Source organism: Dermacentor andersoni, chromosome 8 (assembly GCF_023375885.2).
Source record: "Dermacentor andersoni chromosome 8, qqDerAnde1_hic_scaffold, whole genome shotgun sequence".
NCBI classification, from domain to species: Eukaryota; Metazoa; Arthropoda; class Arachnida; order Ixodida; family Ixodidae; genus Dermacentor; species Dermacentor andersoni.
The window spans coordinates 48,101,646-48,123,109 of record NC_092821.1 but is presented as its reverse complement, the minus strand read 5'-3'; the positions used below and the strand labels follow the sequence as shown (position 1 = coordinate 48,123,109).

Sequence of the window (21,464 nt, the reverse complement as noted above, 5' to 3'; positions counted from 1 at the left end):
GGAACGAGCAAAGGATATAATTTTTATACTTGCAAGGAAAGGAACCTACTGCAAGACCTTCAGAAATATTTTAGGCTGCTTTTTACAGTAAAATACACCAAGTTAAATTTCTAAAGCACGCGTCGCGCTAGTTTCGGTGCGTATTTGCAGCCCTCATAGCGGCAACACTGGGGAGACGTCACTCAAAATCGTCGCTCGCACGGAGTACGACTTGTAGGCGATGAGCGAACGCGACAGCCATCTCCATCGCATCGCTTCTCGCTGTCGCACGCAACATCGCTTATATGGGGTTTATATATTGTTCAGCATAAAATATGAATTCCTCATGCATTTTCAATAAGTTCAAGATAACACGCCCAACTGACCTCTTGCAGCCTGAAGCTGAATGCCTGAGGCAAAGTTTCTAACCAGCACCTGCGCTGCGCGTAACTTCAGTTTTCGCAGATTACCCATGGGCGAAAGACACCGTAAAGTGCTCGGCTTATTTATAACAAAAGCATGTGGCCAGCAAAATGACGCCGTCTGTTATGTGACTCCTTATTTCAACAGCGTTCCGTGCAGAGTAGACTGCCAAACTGAACAAATTCAAACACAGAAAACGCACGCTAAGCCCGCTCCGCATAGGCTCGAAATCATGGGCTGGAGAACAAACCATTTTAAGCGTGCTCTCGCCTCACGTCCTATTGAACATACCATGATTCTGGCAGCGCTTGCGATTTTCAAAGTTCTTACGGATAGCGGCAAGTGATAAAATCAAATGCCGTTACCGCGACTACTGCCTTTTTCGATTGACATCAACAGACACAGCAGGCTTGCCTAGTCCGTTGTCAATCGCATCGGCATCATATATGCAGAATGTGCAGCTAAGTTAGAATTCACTTACAGCGGAGGATTTGTTGTTATATCCAACGAATGGCGAACTACTGTCATGTTTTCGCGGCGACGCGAGATGGCTGACACACCATCTCCCTTGGAAGACCTTCGTTGCTGCTCGCTGGTGGGATCGCCTTTCTCCGGTGCTGGCATGTTCCGAGATGATGTGCGCGCGCTAAATTGGGCAACTCCGAGTAAAAAAAGTAGAGCGTTGTCTCCGCGTTCGGTTTAACTGTGGCTGCCTGTTCCCTAAGAAGCAAAACGGTGTGTTCCTTGCTCAGCGTGCATGAGTGATACATCGCCATGTTCGGGGCCAGCTTCCTACAGTTGAAGCAGAAGGTTACGCTACGTTTTGTTCTGTATGGCCGCAAGAGTAAAATGGGCACTCTACTTTCTCTCAGAAGGGCCGAGAGAAAAGCACATTTCACTCTCTCCTTGATTATGGAATGACCAATGCATTTCACACCACTCCATATTTTGAGAGTAAAACAACGCTTTCAAGATTAAATCGGTCCCTGCACTCCTGCGGCGCCCTCCCTAGTTTTTATTTCACGGTGGCCTCAGAGATTCTGCGGCGCGGCTGAACCTTTAGAAGCTTTAACAGAATGATTCAGATGTGAGCACTTGTAGCAGTAATCGTACCACTGCCTGTTTTCTCTTATTGCAAGGCATTTTTTATTTGAACAAATCTTTAAAATATTGCCTGTGGCAGGTAGCACAATTTTGATTCTTGTACTACAATACTCGATGAGGCTGCCCATTATTCTTACAAAAAATCAAATGCTAAACTGAATATTTGATATAATTACGCAAATTACCTTTTTATTAGTTACTTTACTGCGCATATTTCAATCTACAAATTCTACATAGGGTGTACGCAATGCATATCAAATTGGAACGAATTCTGAAGATGGCACTGGTTTGAAGATATGCGCTGTAAAACTTGCGGTAACAATGCACTGTTGCTTAACTTAATTTTTAAGGAAACGCTGTTTCAAGCACTCAAGCATAAACTATTTGGTACTCCAATGCACTTTGTTGGACACTTTGAAATTTATCTCCAAAACTGCAAGCAGAGCCTTCAACCGGAAAAAGAAAATCACGCAGAAATTCCTCTGGGAGTTGTGTTGGTATGCTTAAGCATCGTGCCAATTATCTCCACACAGCCCGGTGTCATTATGAATGGTATAAATCCTGATCCTACCAGTATAAACGACAGCTAGACGGCTACACGAACTGCTGCGAACGGCGACGCAAGGTGTATCAAGACGCAAGAAAACTACTGCCGGTAAGTGCGGCCGACGGGTCAGGCGTGCTGATGACGTTCTGATCGTTATAAGCCGTTATCGGTCTTTAGCGATAACGGCTTGCACGGCTTGAACATGCACGGCTTGAACATGCACGGCTTGAACGGCTTGAACATGGACAACGCCGCACCGCGGCGTTCTGCATGTTCGCGGCGTCTCCACGCTTGCCCTTATATGGCTTTGCCTTAACCCGCGTTCACGAGGTCAATCGCCAACGGAATTTCTTCAGAACACCATCCGAGCCTCTCGAGCGCAAAGCTTACGCTTGCATTCGCTCCCAATACTTTGCCATCTCGTCGAAATTGCCAATTTTCTTTCCCCCTGTCTGACAGTTTTCAAGGGTTCTTTTACCTCAATTAAGTGTTCAGCTGCTTCTGTGAACACCAATATTCAAATTATTTTTGTTTGAACAGCGCATGTGGTTCAATGAACACGTTACTGCTTACAGCAGGCGAGAAAGTTCTGCTTTTGCCTCTGAGCATGTTTGCAGGTGTATATTATATACAGTTGGCATTTTTATTGGTAGAACAGTGTGATACATCCACATGGTGCGCACTCTGAGATGTCATAGTCGCCCGGTTTTCCTCTGAGTAACGAGCTTCACCACCCAAATGCACATGAACAATGCATTGAGTGCAGCCATCAAATGGAGCAGCCCGTTGTAGTCGCCATAAGTGTCTCTGAAGTATCCTGCGAAGTAAGAAAAAAAAATAAAGCATCGCAATGTACAAATAATGTACGTGGCCATCTAACGTAAAACTATTCCAGTCTGCTTTTGTTCCCCTCTGCTGACGTCACGTTTACGTAACCGCCGACGCAAGCATCGCGCAGTCACGCGCAGCGTTGTTTCAAATACGCAATAAAACACTCTCCTCGTTTATAACGGAACATTTTTGTTTCCTTTTGAAGCTAATATTATTGCCGACCTCGAGAATTTCTTTTTCATGGCTGACAAGAGCCGAGGAGCACACAGAAGTGGAGAAGGTTTAGTTGGGGCCAGGCTAGTGCAGTGAGAGTAGCAACCAATTGAGGACAGTAGTGCCGGCGTCTGCGATTGGCCTGCTTCCGCTTGTTTAACTTGCAGTGGTTGGGGAAGTCATGAGGAAAGTTAAAAATACCACTAAAATGAAACCTCAGTTAGGGAAAGTTGGCGGATACACGTATCCATATGCGTAAAACGGTATCCACAACATTATGCTGCCCCGCAATACTTGTTACTACACATAAAAAAATTGGTTTCCGCTAGCATCTCCGAGTAGCCAATACCAGAGCGATCAGTGGGCGTTCCATTGCGATCGGAACCGGGTAGCGTCCAGCTATTCTGAAAAAAAAAATCATATTTTTTTCGGCATATTATTTATTGTTTCATGCATTAAGTCCCTTTCGCGTAGTGAGTTTTCTCGCTTTGTGACCTCTGGTGACAAAAAGGCGAAGTGGCCGCAGCCCGAAAACTTTTGACCTTAAACGGAGGCAGACAGCAAAAAAGGTGTGGAATCGCAAATAATAATTCATGCGAGGCGATTATATGGCCCCTTAAACGAAGATTCCTCGTAATCGGTGGCGTCACCGATTCATGGTACCAGAAATGGCCGACGGTGCAAACAGTAAGAACACGACAAAAAAATGCTGGAATTGATGTCAAACTTCTCAGGGAGGTTCCTTCGAACAGATTAAACTATTGCCTTTGAGAAGAAAATTTGGCTGTGAATCGGCTGTGAAATTTGCGTGTGAATCGAATCCGGGTGTGCGGGGCGCTAGAAGAGCACGCTTCCCCGACGCCACGGTGGCGCAACGGTTCTCGCTTACTAAACGTGTCGCCTAGTGCGTGCGTCCTTGGGCACGTGACGGTGCAGCCAATTGGCAGGAAGCGGCGCCGCGTCAGGAGTGTATAAAATTAGTAAATAAAAAAAGCATTCATGTCCAATTGAATGCCAGCGAGCGGTCCTTCGAGTTACGAATCCTCGAAACAAGCGGACGCGTGAGATGCTTCGTGTGTTTCGATCTCGCCTTACCGAGGCGCAGTTAGAGAGCAAGCGAGGGCTTGCGCCTAATAGGAACGCGCGAAAAAAATTCACCGGCGATTACCATACTCACTAACGCGAATATTGAGCGCTACTGCTTAGGTGTTTTCAATTCGCGATACATTGCGGGAATGCATTCGATACTGAACGACAGGGTCCTCTCGGCGGGAGCGCTGGGTCTCCTTTCGGGCAGCTCGTTTAGCACCAGCGGCAGGCGCAGCTTCTTCATTTCCACCGATTGCGTCGCTAATTGTTCAGAAGGAAAGCATGAACACGGCAACGAGTCGCTCGCGCGGAGCTCATTCCTTAGCGGCGGCGGCGCAGCATAAGTAGCGCACGCGTTGTGAGTCCAAAGCCCACGCCAGCACTTTGTTTCTATAGCGCTCGCCGCATGCTTGGTCTCTACATTGCTCCTCGCCCTTTCAGCATACGCTCCACCTCCGTTTCCCTCCTTATGCTTCCACTGCACCATCCTCCTCTGGTTTCCACATCGCGCTCTTTCTTCTCTCACCGTCTTTCATCTCCCGCTGTAATATACGTTCGTTCTTTCATCCGTCGCTGTTTTCGTTCGCTCGGTTACGAGGGATAGCAGAGTCCCTCGTAAGCTCAACGGAGGAATGGGCGCCTAGGGGCTGCGCTCTAAAACTTTTAATCAAACAGACTATAATGCTTTCGCATTCCCACACGCAAGCAATCCTTAGTGTTTCTGCCAAATTTCCTCCTCTGTTAGGTCTTATCTGGCATTATTATTGTGCATACATGTTATAACAGATGAACTTTTGCAGTTTTCATGACGTCGCATCTATGACAGGCGAAGTGAGGGCATCGCGCAATATTTTGACCAATCGTAGAGGCGTGATTGTAGGAATAAAATAGAAACAGTTTGGAAAAGCTTTACGTTATGACGCCCATGATCTACCGCTTATAAAAATTTCGCCTAACGGAACGAAAGAATACGCCGTTAGGCTGAGGGAAGTAGAAATGTTGTCGCGCCTATATGCTATCGACTCATGGGCAAGTTTAAGTATGTGCAATTTTTAAAAAGCTTCGGCCTTGGTCTAAAAGGACAAATCAATTGTATAGGAAAATTTGGAGGATGCTGAAGCATATCCTTTAAGAGTGGCAAGCGATAGCATTCAAAAATCCCTGACTGGTTTTCAGGCCTCCCCGCAACCGCAGCTCATGCAACCGTAATGTTAACCCTGAAAAGCTGGCGGCGAACGGTGTAGACGAAGGCGAGCTATCTGGTGGAAACCCGGCATCATGCGTGGGCCGCTCCTTGAGGTAGCACCGCAACCGGGGTAAAAAACAGATCATTTTGAAGTTTCTGTCATTGTTTCGCACTTTTAATAATGAAGTGTGACAACATTTAACATCCAAGGCATGCACTCTCGGTGTTTTGTTTCATAACATTTGTCTGCGGGCTGTAATTTCCAAAATTCCGAGGAATAACTTTGCCAAGAATGTAAGACAAGGTATGATCAAAGTTTGTGCTCGAATGGTGTAGTAATATAGCGCTGATATACCGCATACCATATATCAAGGCGTGGCACATACAGATACCTAAATATATACGGCAATTTTCGCTCACGGCATCTCCGCTGGCGCCGACACCGAGATCGAATTTTCCGCGACATAGGCTCCTTAATTTTATCGCATTAAATCTCGGATTCTACCTTGACCGCCAGTCTGTTGGCTGGATATGCACTTGTTGGAGAATTTTAGTGCATCCGGTATTCCGGCAAACGCGGGCGGTTTGCTGGTTTAGCGGGGCGTAAACGCTTGCGGCCAGATTAGTGGCGCCAGCTGGTGGCGCGAAGCTTAACCACACAAACATAAAGGTAATTACTATATTCTGCTTAGCTGCTGCTGTAAATTTTCGACAGCGGCATAAATGCGAACATGATTACGCCGCTGCCAAAGATTTGCACCAGCAGCGAAGCAGGATATAGTGGGTTTCTGCAGTTTTAGCTCTGTGTTTGCCTGGTTTAACTCTACGCCATCAGGCGGCTGCACCGTTCTGGCCGCTCACGTTTACGCCCGCGCAAATCCGGCAATCAGCCCAAACCGCCCCTGTTTGCTGAAATAGAGGACACGCTAAAAGTCTCTATTTGCAGCTTAGGATCGCCAGAAAGGTTTATAAAAAAATGTGAAGTGTGCTGCATAAACTCTGCGTTATTCCAAAATTAATGCCACGGGGAGAAGCTGCATGGAAATTTGTCGGGTTAGTGTAAACCATGACTCGTATACATTTCCTCACTAGAGAAGAATGCGATCATACTTAGACATCCCAACGATCCCCAACAAGCCCATTACAAACGAACAACTGTACCAGTGACGTCTAAAGAGGCCTTTCTTGCGTCAACTAACTCAACCCTAGATTCTTGTTAGCGATCTGGTCATCACGCACTTTTCAGTGACATAGCAGGACACTATGGCATTACGGTCAATGAGAACGCCAATCACGTTGCACGATCAGCTCATGCAGATGGCTCGTACGAACCTATTGCGTTCTAAGAGAGGAAGAAGCTATGAAAAAATCAGTGACAATTTAGTGGAAAATGCTAGACAAATGCGTTAGCAATACGTCGCACCCCTTTCATGTTGCGGATGCATGATTTAAACCACATTCATCACACTGCTCAGTGTTGTTCATGAGCTTACTCGAAACATGCCCTACCTCTACGATGAGCGAAGTGCGACTGAAAGTGGTCCGGAAGAGACATTTGAGAACAGCTTAGTGTAGCACCTGATACAGAACTAAATCTTGACAGCAGTGACGCTCTGCGTGGAAGACGCACTGAACAAGACAGTTAAATATTGCAGTAGTGACGCTTTTACCAGTGACAGATGTATTCCGCATTACCTAAGTGGCAGTGGGTGGCGTCGTGGGTTGGCGAGCTGTTGTCACCCTAACATATAGACGAGCAATTGCGGCAGACCCACGGTTTTCAGCAAGGGTGCAGCAGCAAATGTTTCGGATCATAATGGAAAGTGCCGCAGCGAACGTCGCGATGCTGCTACGCCGGGTATCATGAGTTCCAATGCTGCAGCAACCGCGACAGTGATGCTGCAGCAACAGCGACCCTTTAGACTACACACTCAACAGTACTACAGTGTATATCACAGTGAGCGTAATACATCTATAAGCAACTTGGCCTTGTTAATCTGGCACTGGTGCCAGGATTGCACGTAATTCTTGATATCTTCCTTCATATTTTTCGACTTGAATCGATGTTTTATCTTCCAATAAGTTACCTAGAAACCATCATGCCCTCCTGACTCTGGGCTCTCATGGCACAGCTTCAAAACCTTTTTCACCAAACTTTTCGGCACGCAGAATTTGCCATTATCCGAATGTTCGGTGCCTTTCCACAAGCTGTAAACGTATGCATGAGCAGATGTGCTCCCTTCTGAGATTTGGAGCCGGGAAACAGCATCTGCATCAGGGAGCTTCATCATCATCACCATCATCCTCGTTACGCCCACTGCAGGGCAAAGGCCTCTCCTATACATCTGCAACTACCCTCGTGATGTACTAATTGTGGCCATGTTGTCCCTGCAAACTTCTTAATCTAATCCGCCCACCTAACTTTCTGCCGTCCCCTGCTACGCTTCCCTTCCCTTGGAATCGTGTTTGTAACCCTTAATGACCATCGGTTATCTTCCCTCCTCCTTACATGTCCTTCCCATGCCAATTTCTTTTTCTTGATTTCAACTAAGATGTCATTACCTCGCGTTTGTTCCCTCACCCAATCTGCTCTTTTCTTATCCCTTACCGTTACGCCTATCATTCTTCTTTCCATAGCTCGTTGCGTGGTCCTCAATTTAAGCAGAACCCTTTTCGTAAGCCTCCAGGTTTATGCCCCGTACTTGAGTACTGGTAAAACACAGCCGTTATACACGTTTCTCTTGAAAGATAATGGCAACCAGGGACCTTATCACCAGGTAAACGGCTTACATCGAAAGTTGAATGCTGTATTTCACTGATTCAACGCAGCGCCCTGCCCTTAGGCTGGGTTAATTCCAAGAGGTAGGTTAACGCTCAGTTGCCAGTGAAAAGCAGGAAATGGCGACCCTCTAAGTAGCTTTTGAAATACCGGTGTGCTATCACAACAGCCAGAGCCTCTTTATACGACCACAGAAAATTTTCTTGAGCTTTTGAGCACGTAGAAGAATAATATCCGATCACTTTGAGTTGTCGTCCTTGCTCCTAGATTGTGTCTCGTTGGTAGACAACGGCGCGTATACCGTATTTTGAAGCGTCTGTGTGCAGTTCGAAAGGCTTCTTGTTGTCAGCTAGCGCAAGCGCAGGATCCGACGATATTGCTTCAACAAGGTGCTGGTAAGCTTTCTCGCGCTCTTCCTTCCGCATTAATGGCGCATAATTTTGCGTCAGCTGAGTGAGGCGTCGGGAATTCGCAGCGTAATCCTTAATAAGCGCACGGAAATTACCGGCGAGTCCAAGGAAAACACGGCGTGAGTGTAGGTCATATGCCTTGACGAGCTTCTTCATCCTTTGTACAGAGGCCACTTTTGTTGTTTTAGTTTTACGTCAAAAACTCTTCCCAGAAAGACATATCATAAAAAGCCAACAAACAATAACGCCAAGGGCAACATAGGGGAAGTTACTTGTACTTACTAATTGAAATAAAGAAATGACAAATAGACTTGTTTGTTGGCTTCTTTTGATATGATTAATAAACAATCGGGCCCCTCGGGTAAGCTGTTTTTTTTTCTCCCAGAATGACAACATCAGTCTGTAAAAATTTGCTCTTGCTTTTGTTAATTTTTAACGCCTGTTATAAAGCTTAAAGATCGTTAATTCGTGCAGCAAGATACGCATAGTATGTATTTTGGTGTCCGCGTGTTCTGATCGATGTAAGGAATCCATCGATGCTAGTTGGGGCAGCGTTGATGGCATCTCGGGGGGGGGGGGGGGGGGTTCATTATGAAGAAGCTGGAACTCATGTGCGGTCCGACCGCTGAGATGACCTCAGGTGGCAGTTTTCCCGATCTCTCAAGTTCAACGCCGATCAACTTGAACTGTTGCTCACGCAGATAAGATCGATTGCGACGAGCAAGAAGAAGTCGACTGCGAAGAAAAAAACTCCTTGGCGAAATCTCTGAGTGGATAGACGCGCTCAAAAATACAATCCCCTTTGAAAATGACTCCCTGACTACGGCCGGGTATCAATGGTGCTTCTGCGGAGAATCAGTACTGGCACAGCCATAATTACTGCAAGGCGAGTGCTGTTGCAACCTTCAGACAGCAAGCCTACCAGCAGAAATAAAAACATGCCTCCCCGTGCCAGCCTACTTCCATAAAGCGCGGCAAATGTGCGAGGCAAAACACAAGTCAGGCACATGCGCACATCCGTACGAAACACGTTCCTGGTGCACAGCCCCAGTAGGAAAGGCAAACCTGGAGCACGTTACATCAGAGCACTTGCACCTTCGTGATACAGGCACAAGGTAATCGAATAGCTACCTATGAATCAATCACCTCGCTCATTCCTTGAGCGGAATCGTCGCATGATACGACCGCTAGATCGAGAGGAAGTACTGGAGAGCCTCTTGGAGTTTTTACTGAAAGCGCAACTCTATAATTTCATTTAGCCCTAACAACACCGACAAAGGGCAAAACGCGGGGATCCCGGATTTAGGAGCTCTATAGCACAATAAAGTAATCTTCAAAAAATCTGAGATGCAGCGTTGGTTGCTTTTTCGAACAACGCTGTTCGCGCTAACGAGCATTCTCCAGTTCTTGCGCCATGCCGGGATAAGCTGTCCAAGGGCACCGGCGGCTTTTCCGCAATGCCGAGCTTTCTACGCGTTTCGGTCTCGGGCGGTCACCTCATATCCATGGCACCCGCCACCTCATCGAGCAGTCCCCTTGCTGGCATAGGTGCCTTCTGCCGGAGGTGGTGCCACACCGCGCACACAAGTGCACTCATGCTCTCAAAAAACAGCGCTTGACTTCGCAACTACAAGTGCATGCTCCCTGCCGCCCTAGAGCGCCTAATAGCGTAAGACTCGACTCAAGTGCCTTGATATGCAAGCGCATGCTTGATTCTTCGCATTGACCACGAAGCCAGCGCCAAGCCCTGAAATCCTGAATACGTCTTCTTTTATTTTGACAGCACCTTTTCCTTCTAAAGTGTTGACAAACTCCATATCAATGAAAATGCTAGTGTTTAGCATTATTCGTCGTAATATTCAACATTACCCAAATTAAAAGAAGACCTGCGCTTTTTTGTCATTATTTCAGTGACATTTTTCTGCGCACATTCTTCACGAGCTTTCTTTTTCTTCTGTCAACTTAAGCCTGCATAGTCGCATGTAGTCAAATATACGCTGGCTAAACACTGATCGTTAATAAAGAATTTTTTTTAAGATGCAGACATACACAGCAAACGTGGTGCCCGCTATATTGTTGGTAGTTCTAAGTAATTAATTTTATACATGGGGAAAGCAGTGATTGCTCGGAGGTGTCGTGCAAATATGGTCGACAAGCGGCAAGCTGAGGGGTTGTTTGACACTAGTCTTATAGCGAAGAAAGCGTTCTAGCACTATGAAAATTAAGCAGCGCGTCCCGTGTGGTCACTCTAAATCGAAGCACAACTATGACTTCCATCGCATATTTCGCAGCACAGACTTTTCAGAGCCTAACTTTTCAGAACAGTGCTGAATAATGGGAATAAACACAAAGATGAACATGTTCTCAGGGGCGCCAAGTGTACTCACATGTTCTGATATTCAGTCAGCAAATTCTCAGTGATTGCCATAAAGTATCTGCCATTCTTCTGATAAAACAAACTTTAATACGGCCGCATGGGCTCAGCCAAGACAAACTTATAATGCCTACGTTCATTAAGAAAATATTACAGAGCGTTTGCGTGCTGTCCTATCTTTTGTTTGAGTTGTTAGCAATGGCCGCTCTGCATATCTAAGCACTAGCGTGTCTCTCAAAGAATTGAAAGATCTCATTCCAAATACAAACAAAAACGACAGCAACGATCGCGTTGAACGTTTGGTGTGGTTATTGCGACATAAAAACCACTTCTAGAGAGCACGCCAAAACAAGCAAGGAGCAATGAACATAGGTGAAACGGAGGTGTAAGTTATCCTTCGGGAATGCTGTGAAGCCTGTCCCGATGGCAGTTTAGCAGGAGCCATTTTGACAAGAATAAACGGGATGCTTTGCCTGCCGTGCAGGCAACACGTTTTTTTAACGTGAACTTTCCTTTGCAAAATATACCGCTATTTTGCGTGTCGTCTCCTTCGTCGTCGTTGGTTATCTCTGCGATTAAAAGATGCTTTCATTGGGGCAAAACACAAGCTTGGTATACTGTTACACCACCGGATGGTGTTAACCATGCGTATCACGGACGTCGCAACCCAACAGGCACCGATATGTCGCCGCTCTACTCCCCATTCCGTCCTAAGTTTATGAATAAATAAGATCTTCATTTTTACTGGCCAAAATGACCATCTGATTATTGGCAAGCTGTAGTGGGGGACTTTGATTAATTTTGACCACCCGAGGAATGCACTGTACACTGACCGCTATTTTTTTTGCATTTCGCCCAGATGGAAATTCGGCCGCAGGGGTCGGGATATGATCCCGTGACCTCGTGCTTTGCAGAGTACAGCCATAGCTCCTAAAACAGCCCCGGCTGGTCCTCCTAACTTAACGCGACGGATGTGATAACCAGCAACGTGCTTCAGCATCTGGCCAAATGACGAGTCCCACTGTGTGCGTGAGGGGTCTGTTTGCGACTTGTACAACGACTGTCAGGAGACAACAGGAATCAGGAGACGATGATGAAGGCCAGCATCACGAAGACGAAAAAGGACAATGTTTTTTTCCAATATATTGAGAGCGGAGTGTCTTCACCGGAATTCTAAGTTGTTGTGCTAACTGCGGGGCCAGATCACCTCAAATACCATCTCGCGTATAGCGGAGACAATCAGCTGAGAATTGCAAGGAACGTTAGTTTTTGCCCTCGTGGTTTGTCTCTGTTGTCTCAGTCATTTACGTTTGTGGTTATGGGTATGCAAAACGGTGATGGCAGGTAAATCAGAAACTTGTCCATTCTCAAAACCAAGGGCGTGGGTAAGCAAAATGAAGTTCCCAAGACAAGCTTCCGTTGTCGCAGTTGTAGCGTTTCACCGCCGTCATGGAGTGTGGCGCACCTCAGTAGAGAAAAAAATTATAACGTTAACAGAAGGAGGAAAGTAAGCTCAACATGAAGAACAGTCAGCTGTTTTCTATAAAGGCAAGACAGCTGGAAGCGTGGCCCGGATTTGCAACGCTGAATTCGAGGCCGATCATAAAGCCGGCTAAGCATCCTTGTTCTCACACAAGAGGCTGGTGGCGCGGGTGCTTATCGCCGCTGTTTGCACCGTGGCCGAGGCATTGCGCTCACTCACGCGAGAAATGCAGCGCCCCGTTATGCGTTAGAGTTTTACTGGACTTGCGCCACAAATGCTTTCCTTCGTCTTCTTTGAAGTCTTCGATGAAACGACGCGAAGTGTCTATAAGGAGGTGGTTTAACAGAAGAGATCGCTCAAGAATATTGCCCCTGAATACAACCTATTTTTGATCTTTGTAGGCCATTGCGGCTGATTACTATTAGGAATGAATGAAGAAATAAGCTACAAAATTCAGAGAATTGCCTACCAATGTGTAAGCATATCTTGGCTTGACTGTGAGTTTGTTCTTGCTTAGTTTTGCTTACTTGCTTTTTCTAGCTTATGGGCGTCTACCCATAGCCTTTTCTGGGGCAAAGAATGCTGACGCTTTAGCAGACAATTGTCAGATCTTCTCTTCGTATCCGGCCTCTTCAATGCAATCATACCAATTGAGCCGGAACACCGGACACAATAGTGCCTCGACAGAACGGAGTGGTCAAATGGGACACTAGCTGCCGCAATATTGCGTGAGGCGTTCCGTTCGGGTATAGTACATCGCTGCAAAGCCATGCCACCTTCGCTGTCACCTTCGCCAGCCTGTATTATGCGTGCGTTCCTTGTCCACACAAGCTCTCGCCTGCGTTCTGGCTGCACCTTCGTAAGGACCAATGAAAACGCGCGAAGCATTTCAAGGCCCTCGATTGTCCGCGAGGTGTTCCTAACTCGAAGGACGCTTAGCAGCGTTCTGAGTTAGACATTGCGCCACAAAAAACATTCAAGTTAGGCAACATCCGAATTTCACGTTGGCTCACCCCAAATTTAAGTAGGTTCACCCCAAATTTTTGGTGGGCCCTACTACACATTTCAGTTGGTCCACATAAAATTTCAAGTAGGCTCAGCCCGAAATTGAAGTTGGCCCACCCGCAAATATAGGTTGGACACCCTCCACCCGAAACATCAAGTTGACCCACCCCTATATTTAACTTGTCCTGCAGGGAAATTCAAGTTGGCCTAACCCAATATTTAAGTTGACCCACCCCCAATTTCAGATGGTCTGCCCAAAAATTTCAATGTGGTCACCCCCCAAATGTAAGTTGGCCCACCCTCAGATTCCTACTTTGCCCGCCCCAAATTTCAAGTTGACCCGTCCCCAAATATAACTTAGCCTACCCCCGATTTCAAGTTCGCCCACCCCTAAATTTAGCTTCACGCACCCCAAAATTTCAAATGGGCCCATCCCCAAATTTAGGTTAGCTAACGTTCTAATTTCAACTTGGCCTACCCACCAATTTAAGTTCGCCCCCTACTAAATTTAAGTTGGGCCACACCCAATTTAATTTGGCCCACATATAAATTTGAAGTTGACCCAACCCCTAATTTAAGTCGGCCCACTCCCTCGTTCCAGTTGGCTCACCCACAAATTTCATGTTGACGTACTTGCAAATGTTAAGTTGACGTACTCGCAAATGTGAAGGCCGAGGAGGAAGGACATGTCCAAACGTATACTGTCTTGCCCTGTAGCTAAGTAACGAATGCCAAGTGGTGTTAAGGGTACTTCATTTTTTAACAGTTGTTTGCCTATTATCGAAACAAAATCGCACTCCGACAGCGAAAACATGTGTTCCATGGATTCTGCTTTCTTGCAAAGTAAACAGTGAAGTAGCCTACGGTAAATACTCTCGTTCTTCTGCGAGCCATGTCTTCACATGCGATGTAATGCAGTTTAAAAAATGGTTTAACTCCCCTAGTGCCATCATCCATTTCACACAGTTTCACGCATCTTTCGCCTTGCGTTCGTGCTGCACTAATCGCTCCAATGGTCCTGAGAACAATGTCTAATACATGCGAGCTTCTCCGCTTACAGGTCAAATCAGCCAAATGTTCGAAGGAAAAGTTGTGGTTTAAAAGTTATAAATACCACGACTACTTCACGTCGAAATTTGCTCGTTACGTAACACCCACCCTCCTTCATTGAGACAACAAAATTAGGTAAGTTATTGCTCAATCTGACTTCAATAACTGTTCGCGAGAAAGGATTTGTCGTGTCTGGCAAAACCGAAAATGTAGAAACCAGTTGCTTGAAATGTAGGTTCGGTAATGACAAGTGCGCCGGAACTAACTTCCGAAACAAGTTATTCCTGCTTCTTCTTTATTAGTGTGATAGCCATACAGATAAGGTGAGTGCTCTACGAAATTTCTTAAAATATTATCGGGAACAGGTCAGGACTTGCATGAGATACCAAAGCTTTCTCATGAATAAGGTCCTGCTAATGGCCGTACCTGTGAATATTGCGAGGTCACGCCCCACCCACTTATCAGTTTCAGCTGTTGATTCCGGTACCCTTCCATTCCATAACTATTTGGTGTCTCATTGAGTGCCTAAAGGTAAACAAAGATAAATCCCAGGTGTGAGACTCAACAGTACACCTTCAAAAACACATGGCGTTGTTGGCCAGTGGCCATGCCAGAAACCGACAACACTTATTCAGGTTTACATTACGGTGTGTCATGTCACAATACTTGCGCATAATTGTCAGAGCAGTTCGAACACTCACCTTATCAGAGCAGAAAACAACGACAGTATCAGCGTAAGCTCATACACGCTCTTCACTCCTTTCTTGGCTGAAACAGTACCACATCTGGACTATTAATAATTTCTTTTTTACACGGGGCCTCTAGCTATATCGCGAACAAAAGAGGGGACACGTGGCATCCCTCACGAACAGAGGACCACACTTCTGTCCTTTCATTTACCGCATAGTTTATAATGAGGTTAGTTATGCAAATATTATACGCCATTTTATTTATCTCTGTTATCAATGATCCAACTCCGACATAATGAAGAATTGAAAACAGCAAATTGCGACATACTTTGTCGAACGCATTTTCTAAATCAATTTGTAGCATACGAACTTTCCTAAAATATGCGTTACAAGTTTGAAGTAAGATAGGAGCCATTTAGATATTAGGAAATCGAGGCCTCCATTAATCTCGCAAGTGTGATGCGGTCCTAGCAAAGCACCAATAATAACTTTCAGTCTCCGCGCAGATATCGTCAACAAAGCTTTATAAGCTGCGTTTGTCAGCGTAACTGGAGTGTAGCCTGTGACATAATTAGCTTTATTCGCGTCATAGCTTTTTGGTGTCCAGACTATATACGACCTTTTAAAGTAAGGTGGCAGGTGACCTGCTTGATAGCCTCCTGAAAAACGAGTTCTAATACTGTGGCTATCCGCGAGCAGAAGTTTTTTATAAATAGCTGCTGTTAAGCCGTCTGATGCTGGTGAGCTTCTAGGGTTAAGGTCTTCAATAGCCATTTTGAAGTCGTTTGCTGTGGTACCTACTGACAATCTTTCCGTTTCGGGGGCATTTATTGCAACTAGAGTGGTCAGAAAATGGCTGCCATAACCAGGCTTGCTTGGTATTCTACATTTGAACAGCTTTCTATAATATTCCTTAAAGGCATAAATAATTTCATCAGCATCTATACATAATTTTTCCTTGAAATCAGTGTGATCTATTTCGTTACACCCGGCATATATATGTTCTGTCAGCTTCGAAAGCACGCTTTGTTGGCATTTCATTTTTTTTAACCGTTTGTGCCTCAACAAGTGCGCCACGGTATTTTCCCACGTCGATAGACTCCATTTTAATCTTTGCTTCTCTTGCTTTTTCCACAAAGGTGCCCGGCGCTGCAGTTTCAGAATGCATCAATTTTCGAATAATTCTTTTCAGGTTATTTTCTTCTTGGAGCTCTTAAAAATGTATTTTTACTGCTGGCTCTATGGTGTTCACTTTTACAGCTTCTTTAAACCTCTTCCATCGCTCACACAATTCTCTTTCACAGTCACTATTTGCTTTAGCAATTTCTGTTCCTATACCTTTCAGAAATTGATCGTCTTTTCAGAGTATTGCGGTAATTTACCTCTTTCCCACTTCACTCAAGGTTTGGCGCTGATGTTTCTCCTATTGTAAAGTCTACTAAGCAACGGTCGCTAAATGCTATGTCAGCCCCTTGTAATCAACGCACAGTGCGGCAATTTCTTGCGAAACATAAGCTCTGTCAACTTTGCATAGCTTTGCATTGTAATTGAGTATAATGCCAATTATTACATCCAATCGCGTATTGTGCATTGTCCTCCAACAGGGCTCTTCCTATGGCCCGCCTTAGGAACACAACGCACTTATCAGTCCAGTATCCCTCTCTCTAACGATCGCCCGATTTCAAAACGCTACTCAAATCTTGTAAAACTATCAGACATCTGTCTGTTTTCATGTACTGTGATATTTCTCGAAAGAAGCTTAGCTGGTCATTCACTTTTGTTGGTGCGCACACACATAATGTTCGGAATTCCATACTGCGAGAAACAAAATCCACAGCAGGAATCTTCAACTCTGACAAATTATGCTTATTCCACTGCACCCGGACCTTTCGTAATATATATGCAGCAACCGGGAGTTGTGCCAAGAGCAAGGTTAACGCAAATATCGTAATGATGCACCTGTACAGCCCTACCATCAGTCTGACTTGCTCTTATTTTTGCCTCCTGAATCGCCCACATATCCCAATCTTCCTCCAATATTGCACGTCGGAGCTGACACTGCCTGCGTCTCGCCTGAAACCTCTAACATTGAGCGTTTCCACGCGCCATGAGGCTAGCGACATATCGATTTTAAATAGCAAGCGTAAAACAACGGTAAGACCTACAGCAGTTAGCAACTTTCACAAGCGGAGCCACACTGTCGGCACGACAGCTTGAACAGACACCCGCGGCACCAGTCACGGTGGTTGCGGCGTCGCGTGCATTTCTTGGATGAGTGACGCTGACATTTTCGCTGAGCCTTACTTCCCTTTCTAGGTTTGGGTTGACCAGACCACCATCCACTGCGGCTCCAAGCGCTGAACACTACCCCGGTCATGTACTAATTGTGGCCATGTTGTCCCTGCAAACTTCTTAATCTTATCCGCCCACCTAACTTTCTACCACCCTCCGCTATGCTTTCCTTCCCTTGGAATCCATTCCGTAACTCTTAATGACCATCGGTTATCTTCCCTCCTCATTACGTGTCCTGCCCATGCACATTTCTTTTTCTTGATTTCAACTAAGATATCATTAACTCGCGTTTGTTCCCTCACCCAATCTGCTCTTTTCTTATCCCTTAACGTTACACCTATCATTCTTCTTTCCATAGCTCGTTGCGTCGTCCTCAATTTAAGTAGAACCCTTTTCGTAAGCCTCCAGGTTTCTGCCCCGTACGTGAGTGCTGGTAAGACACAGCTGTTATAAACTTTTCTCTTGAGGGATAATGGCAACCTGCTGTTCATGATCTGAGAATGCCTGCCAAACGCACCCCAGCCCATTCTTATTCTTCTGATTATTTCAGTCTCATGATCCGGATCCGCAGTCACTACCTGTCCTAAGTAGATGTATTCCCTTACCACTTCCAGTGCCTCACTACGTATTATAAACTGCTGTTCCCTTGCGAGACTGTTAAACATTACTTTAGTTTTCTGCAGATTAATTTTTAGACCTACCCTTCGGCTTTGCCTCTCCAGGTCAGTGAGCATGCATTGCAGTTGGTCCCCTGAGTTACTAAGCAAGGCAATATCATCAGCGAATCGCAAGTTACTAAGGCATTCTCCATTAATCCTTATCCCCAATTCTTCCCAATCCAGGTCTCTGAATACCTCCTGTAAACACGCTGTGAATAGCATCGGAGAGATCGTATCTCCCTGGCGGACGCCTTTCTTTATTGGGATTTTGTTGCTTTCTTTATGGAGGACTACGGTGGCTGTGGAGCCACTGTAGATATATTTCAGTAATTTTACATACGGCTCGTCCACACCCTGATTCCGCAATGCCTCCATGACTGCTGAGGTTTCGACTGAAGCAAACGTTTTCTCGTAATCAATGGAAGCTATATATAAAAGTTGGTTATATTCCGCACATTTTTCTATCACCTGATTGATAGTGTGAATATGGTCTATTGTTGAGTAGCCTTTATGAAATCCCGCCTGGTCCTTTGATTGACGGAAGTCTAAGGTGTTCCTGATTCTATTTGCAATTACCTTAGTAAATACTTTGTAGGCAACGGACAGTAAGCTGATCGGTCTATTATTTTGCAAGCCTTTGGTGTCCCCTTTCTTAAGGATTAGGATTATGTTAGCGTTTTTCCAAGATTCCGGTGCGCTCGAAGTCATGAGGCATTGCGTATACAGGGTGGCCAGTTTCTTTAGAACAATCTGCCCACCATCCTTCAACAAACCTGCTGGTACCTGATCCTCCCCAGCTGCCTTTCCCCTTTGCATAGCTCCCAAGGCTTTCTTGACTTCTTCCGGTGTTACCTGTGGGCGCCACTGGTACTGTATAAACCTCTATAGAACTCCTCAGCCACTTGAACTATCTCATCCATATTAGTAATGATATTGCCGTCATTGTCTCTTAACGCACACATCTGATTCTTGCCAATTCCTAGTTTCTTCTTCACTGCTTTTAGGCTTCCTCCGTTCCGGAGAGCATGGAGAAATATAGGAGAGGCCTTTGCCCTGCAGTGGGCGTAACCAGGCTGCTGATGATGATGATGGAAGGAGTGTCCGGTTCCTCACTGGCCATCTCATCAGGAGCCTCATTTGGCATCTCTGGCTCCCCGTCTATCTTTGATGTTGATGATAGCGATCTAAAGAAAAGAAAGACGCTTGATCCTGCAACCCGTGAGACAGCACGGCGAAGCGTCGTCAGGGGAGAGCGAGTAGGAAGTAAAAGATGATAGAGAAAGAGGGAGCATGTGGCCTGTTATGCTCCACTTTGTGCGACAGGTGGCACTCCTCAGTAAAGTGACCAGCGTTGGAGCGGACGCCCACAGAGTGTCCATTCCAGTGGAATTGATAAACTCCAGCAGGCTTTGCAGCGCAGGGAGCCGGGGACAAACTGGGAACAGCAGGTCAGTCTCTGTGGCTGCTGGAAGGCCATGGCGTCCGTAAGCGCTGATCACTATGGAGCGTTCGTGCGCCAAGGGTGGGCAGGCACAGAGAAGGTGCTCCAGAATCTCAGGGTCCCTGCACCTCTTGCAGGCAGGTGACGTGGCGCGGTCCTTGGCGTACAGCCGGGCCGCAGTCCTGGTGCCGCCACTCCACAAGCGCAGGAGCGTGGAACGGTCTCTTCTGGAGAGCCGTTTTCTGGAAGCAGCTTGGGGGCCCTGCCGCTAGCCACTACGGGGTCCGGGGACCCCCGTACCTTGTGTAGCCGATATATTGCGTAGCCCGAAGCCGCTACCGCTCTGGGAACCGGTACTACATCATCGTGGGCAGCTATGGCGTAGGTATCCCCTTGTCGTAACCGGCTACCCCTTGTTGCGTTCTCCAGGCTAGCGAACCCCACCGTTGCCGACAGCTGTTGCTATGCCTGTTTCTCGCAGCTCGACCGGAGTTACTATTGGGTAGTGTGGCGTTGTCGGCGGGCTACAGGCGTCCGGCAGACCATGCCGATCAGGCAGGCACGAGACAATTTCTAGTGCGAAACTTGCTCGGTTTATTCAATGGTTCGTGAAAGATGAGAAGAAGAGAATGAAGTTAAATAGTACACTGCGGGCCCTTTGAATTGGCCGAGTAAAAACTCCCTTATTATTATTTTCCAGCTCATTTAACCACCCGATTCACGGCCAATGCCCCACTGTGGGTATGTGCCACGGCCACTCAGGACAACAGCAACAACGGAAAAATCGCAGGCGGGATCTTGTTCACGTCAACCTCACGTGACATGCACTGAGTCCCACGGCACTTCGCGGCGGCACCCACTTTCCCAGAACGATATTTTCCCCCGTATGCCTGCGCTGGTGGCAACTCGCGGGTCCTGGGGATCGTAGGCAGGTGATCACTTCCTTCGCGCGTTGCTGATTCGCGGCAAGGGCGTCTGGTTGTGGATGGGCGATTGATCTATTTTGCCAGTTGACGTCTTCACAAGCGTGCCACCGCTGGCGGCAGCCCGGTGGTCGTGTCTGGTTTGCGGAAAAGGTTCTCACGCACACGCACAAAGGGGCCTGTGAACACTGCGGGGTGTCCACCGGCTTCCAGTCGAGACAACCATAGCAAACTAGGAATCCACTCTTCGTTTCGCTTCAGCATGGATACACACGAAGGGACCTGTAAGTACTGCGGCGCACCTGCCAGACCGGTAACCAGTCGAGACAACCACAGCAAATTAGGAATCCACCCTTCGTTTCGATGAGGCATGGTGGTAGAGCATCGTTTTTTCCTGGGGTGTTATACGCCAACCGTAACAGCATCTCCCGCGGGGGAGGAAGATCCCGACGCGTAGGGGCCAGCAGCCACTGGGCGAGGGATAGGCATTTCAGCCGTAGAATTTCCCTCAGGAGTGACGAACCCTTGGTTCATAGTTGGTAGATTCCTGGGCGTCGTTCATCAGTCCTTGTGGCACTCTTGTGCCTTTTCTGCTTGGTCCGGTCTGGTGAAGTGGACTTGCAAACCGGTCTCGCAGCTTTACGTCTCCTGTTTGGGCAAGCAATCATCTGAGAACAGTGCCGGACCCACAATCACAAAGAGGCGAGCACAATGCCACCCTCCCCCAAGATACACCAGGCTTTACAAAAAAAAAAAAAAAAGAAAACCCGCTACAGCTTTCCCATGCCTGTCACGCGTCCTTCCCCCTGAACACTAAAACAGCCATTTCTTGAAAGCGTTAAGACGTGGTTATTAAAATCAACTAACAATCAATTACAACTTCGCGATAAAAAAAGATGTATGAAAAAAAAATACCAACGAAATAATGCCACAGAAACCCGAGCCGAGTGGGCCTGAGGCTTTCGTTACTCTATGGCCAACGACTCA

General features: G+C 46.6%; 1 protein-coding gene across 1 annotated transcript in view; it reads right to left on the bottom strand.

Moving 5' to 3' along the window:
* Window positions 1-2,673: 2,673 nt before the first annotated feature.
* LOC126526389 (monocarboxylate transporter 3-like) overlaps window positions 2,674-21,464 on the bottom strand; it is a 72,053-nt gene continuing 53,262 nt past the window's right edge. The window contains exon 4 of the mRNA XM_055068178.2: window positions 2,674-2,870. Within this exon, the coding sequence (XP_054924153.2) occupies window positions 2,746-2,870 (125 nt within the window). The 3' untranslated portion in view covers window positions 2,674-2,745. The remainder of the gene's footprint in view (window positions 2,871-21,464) is intronic.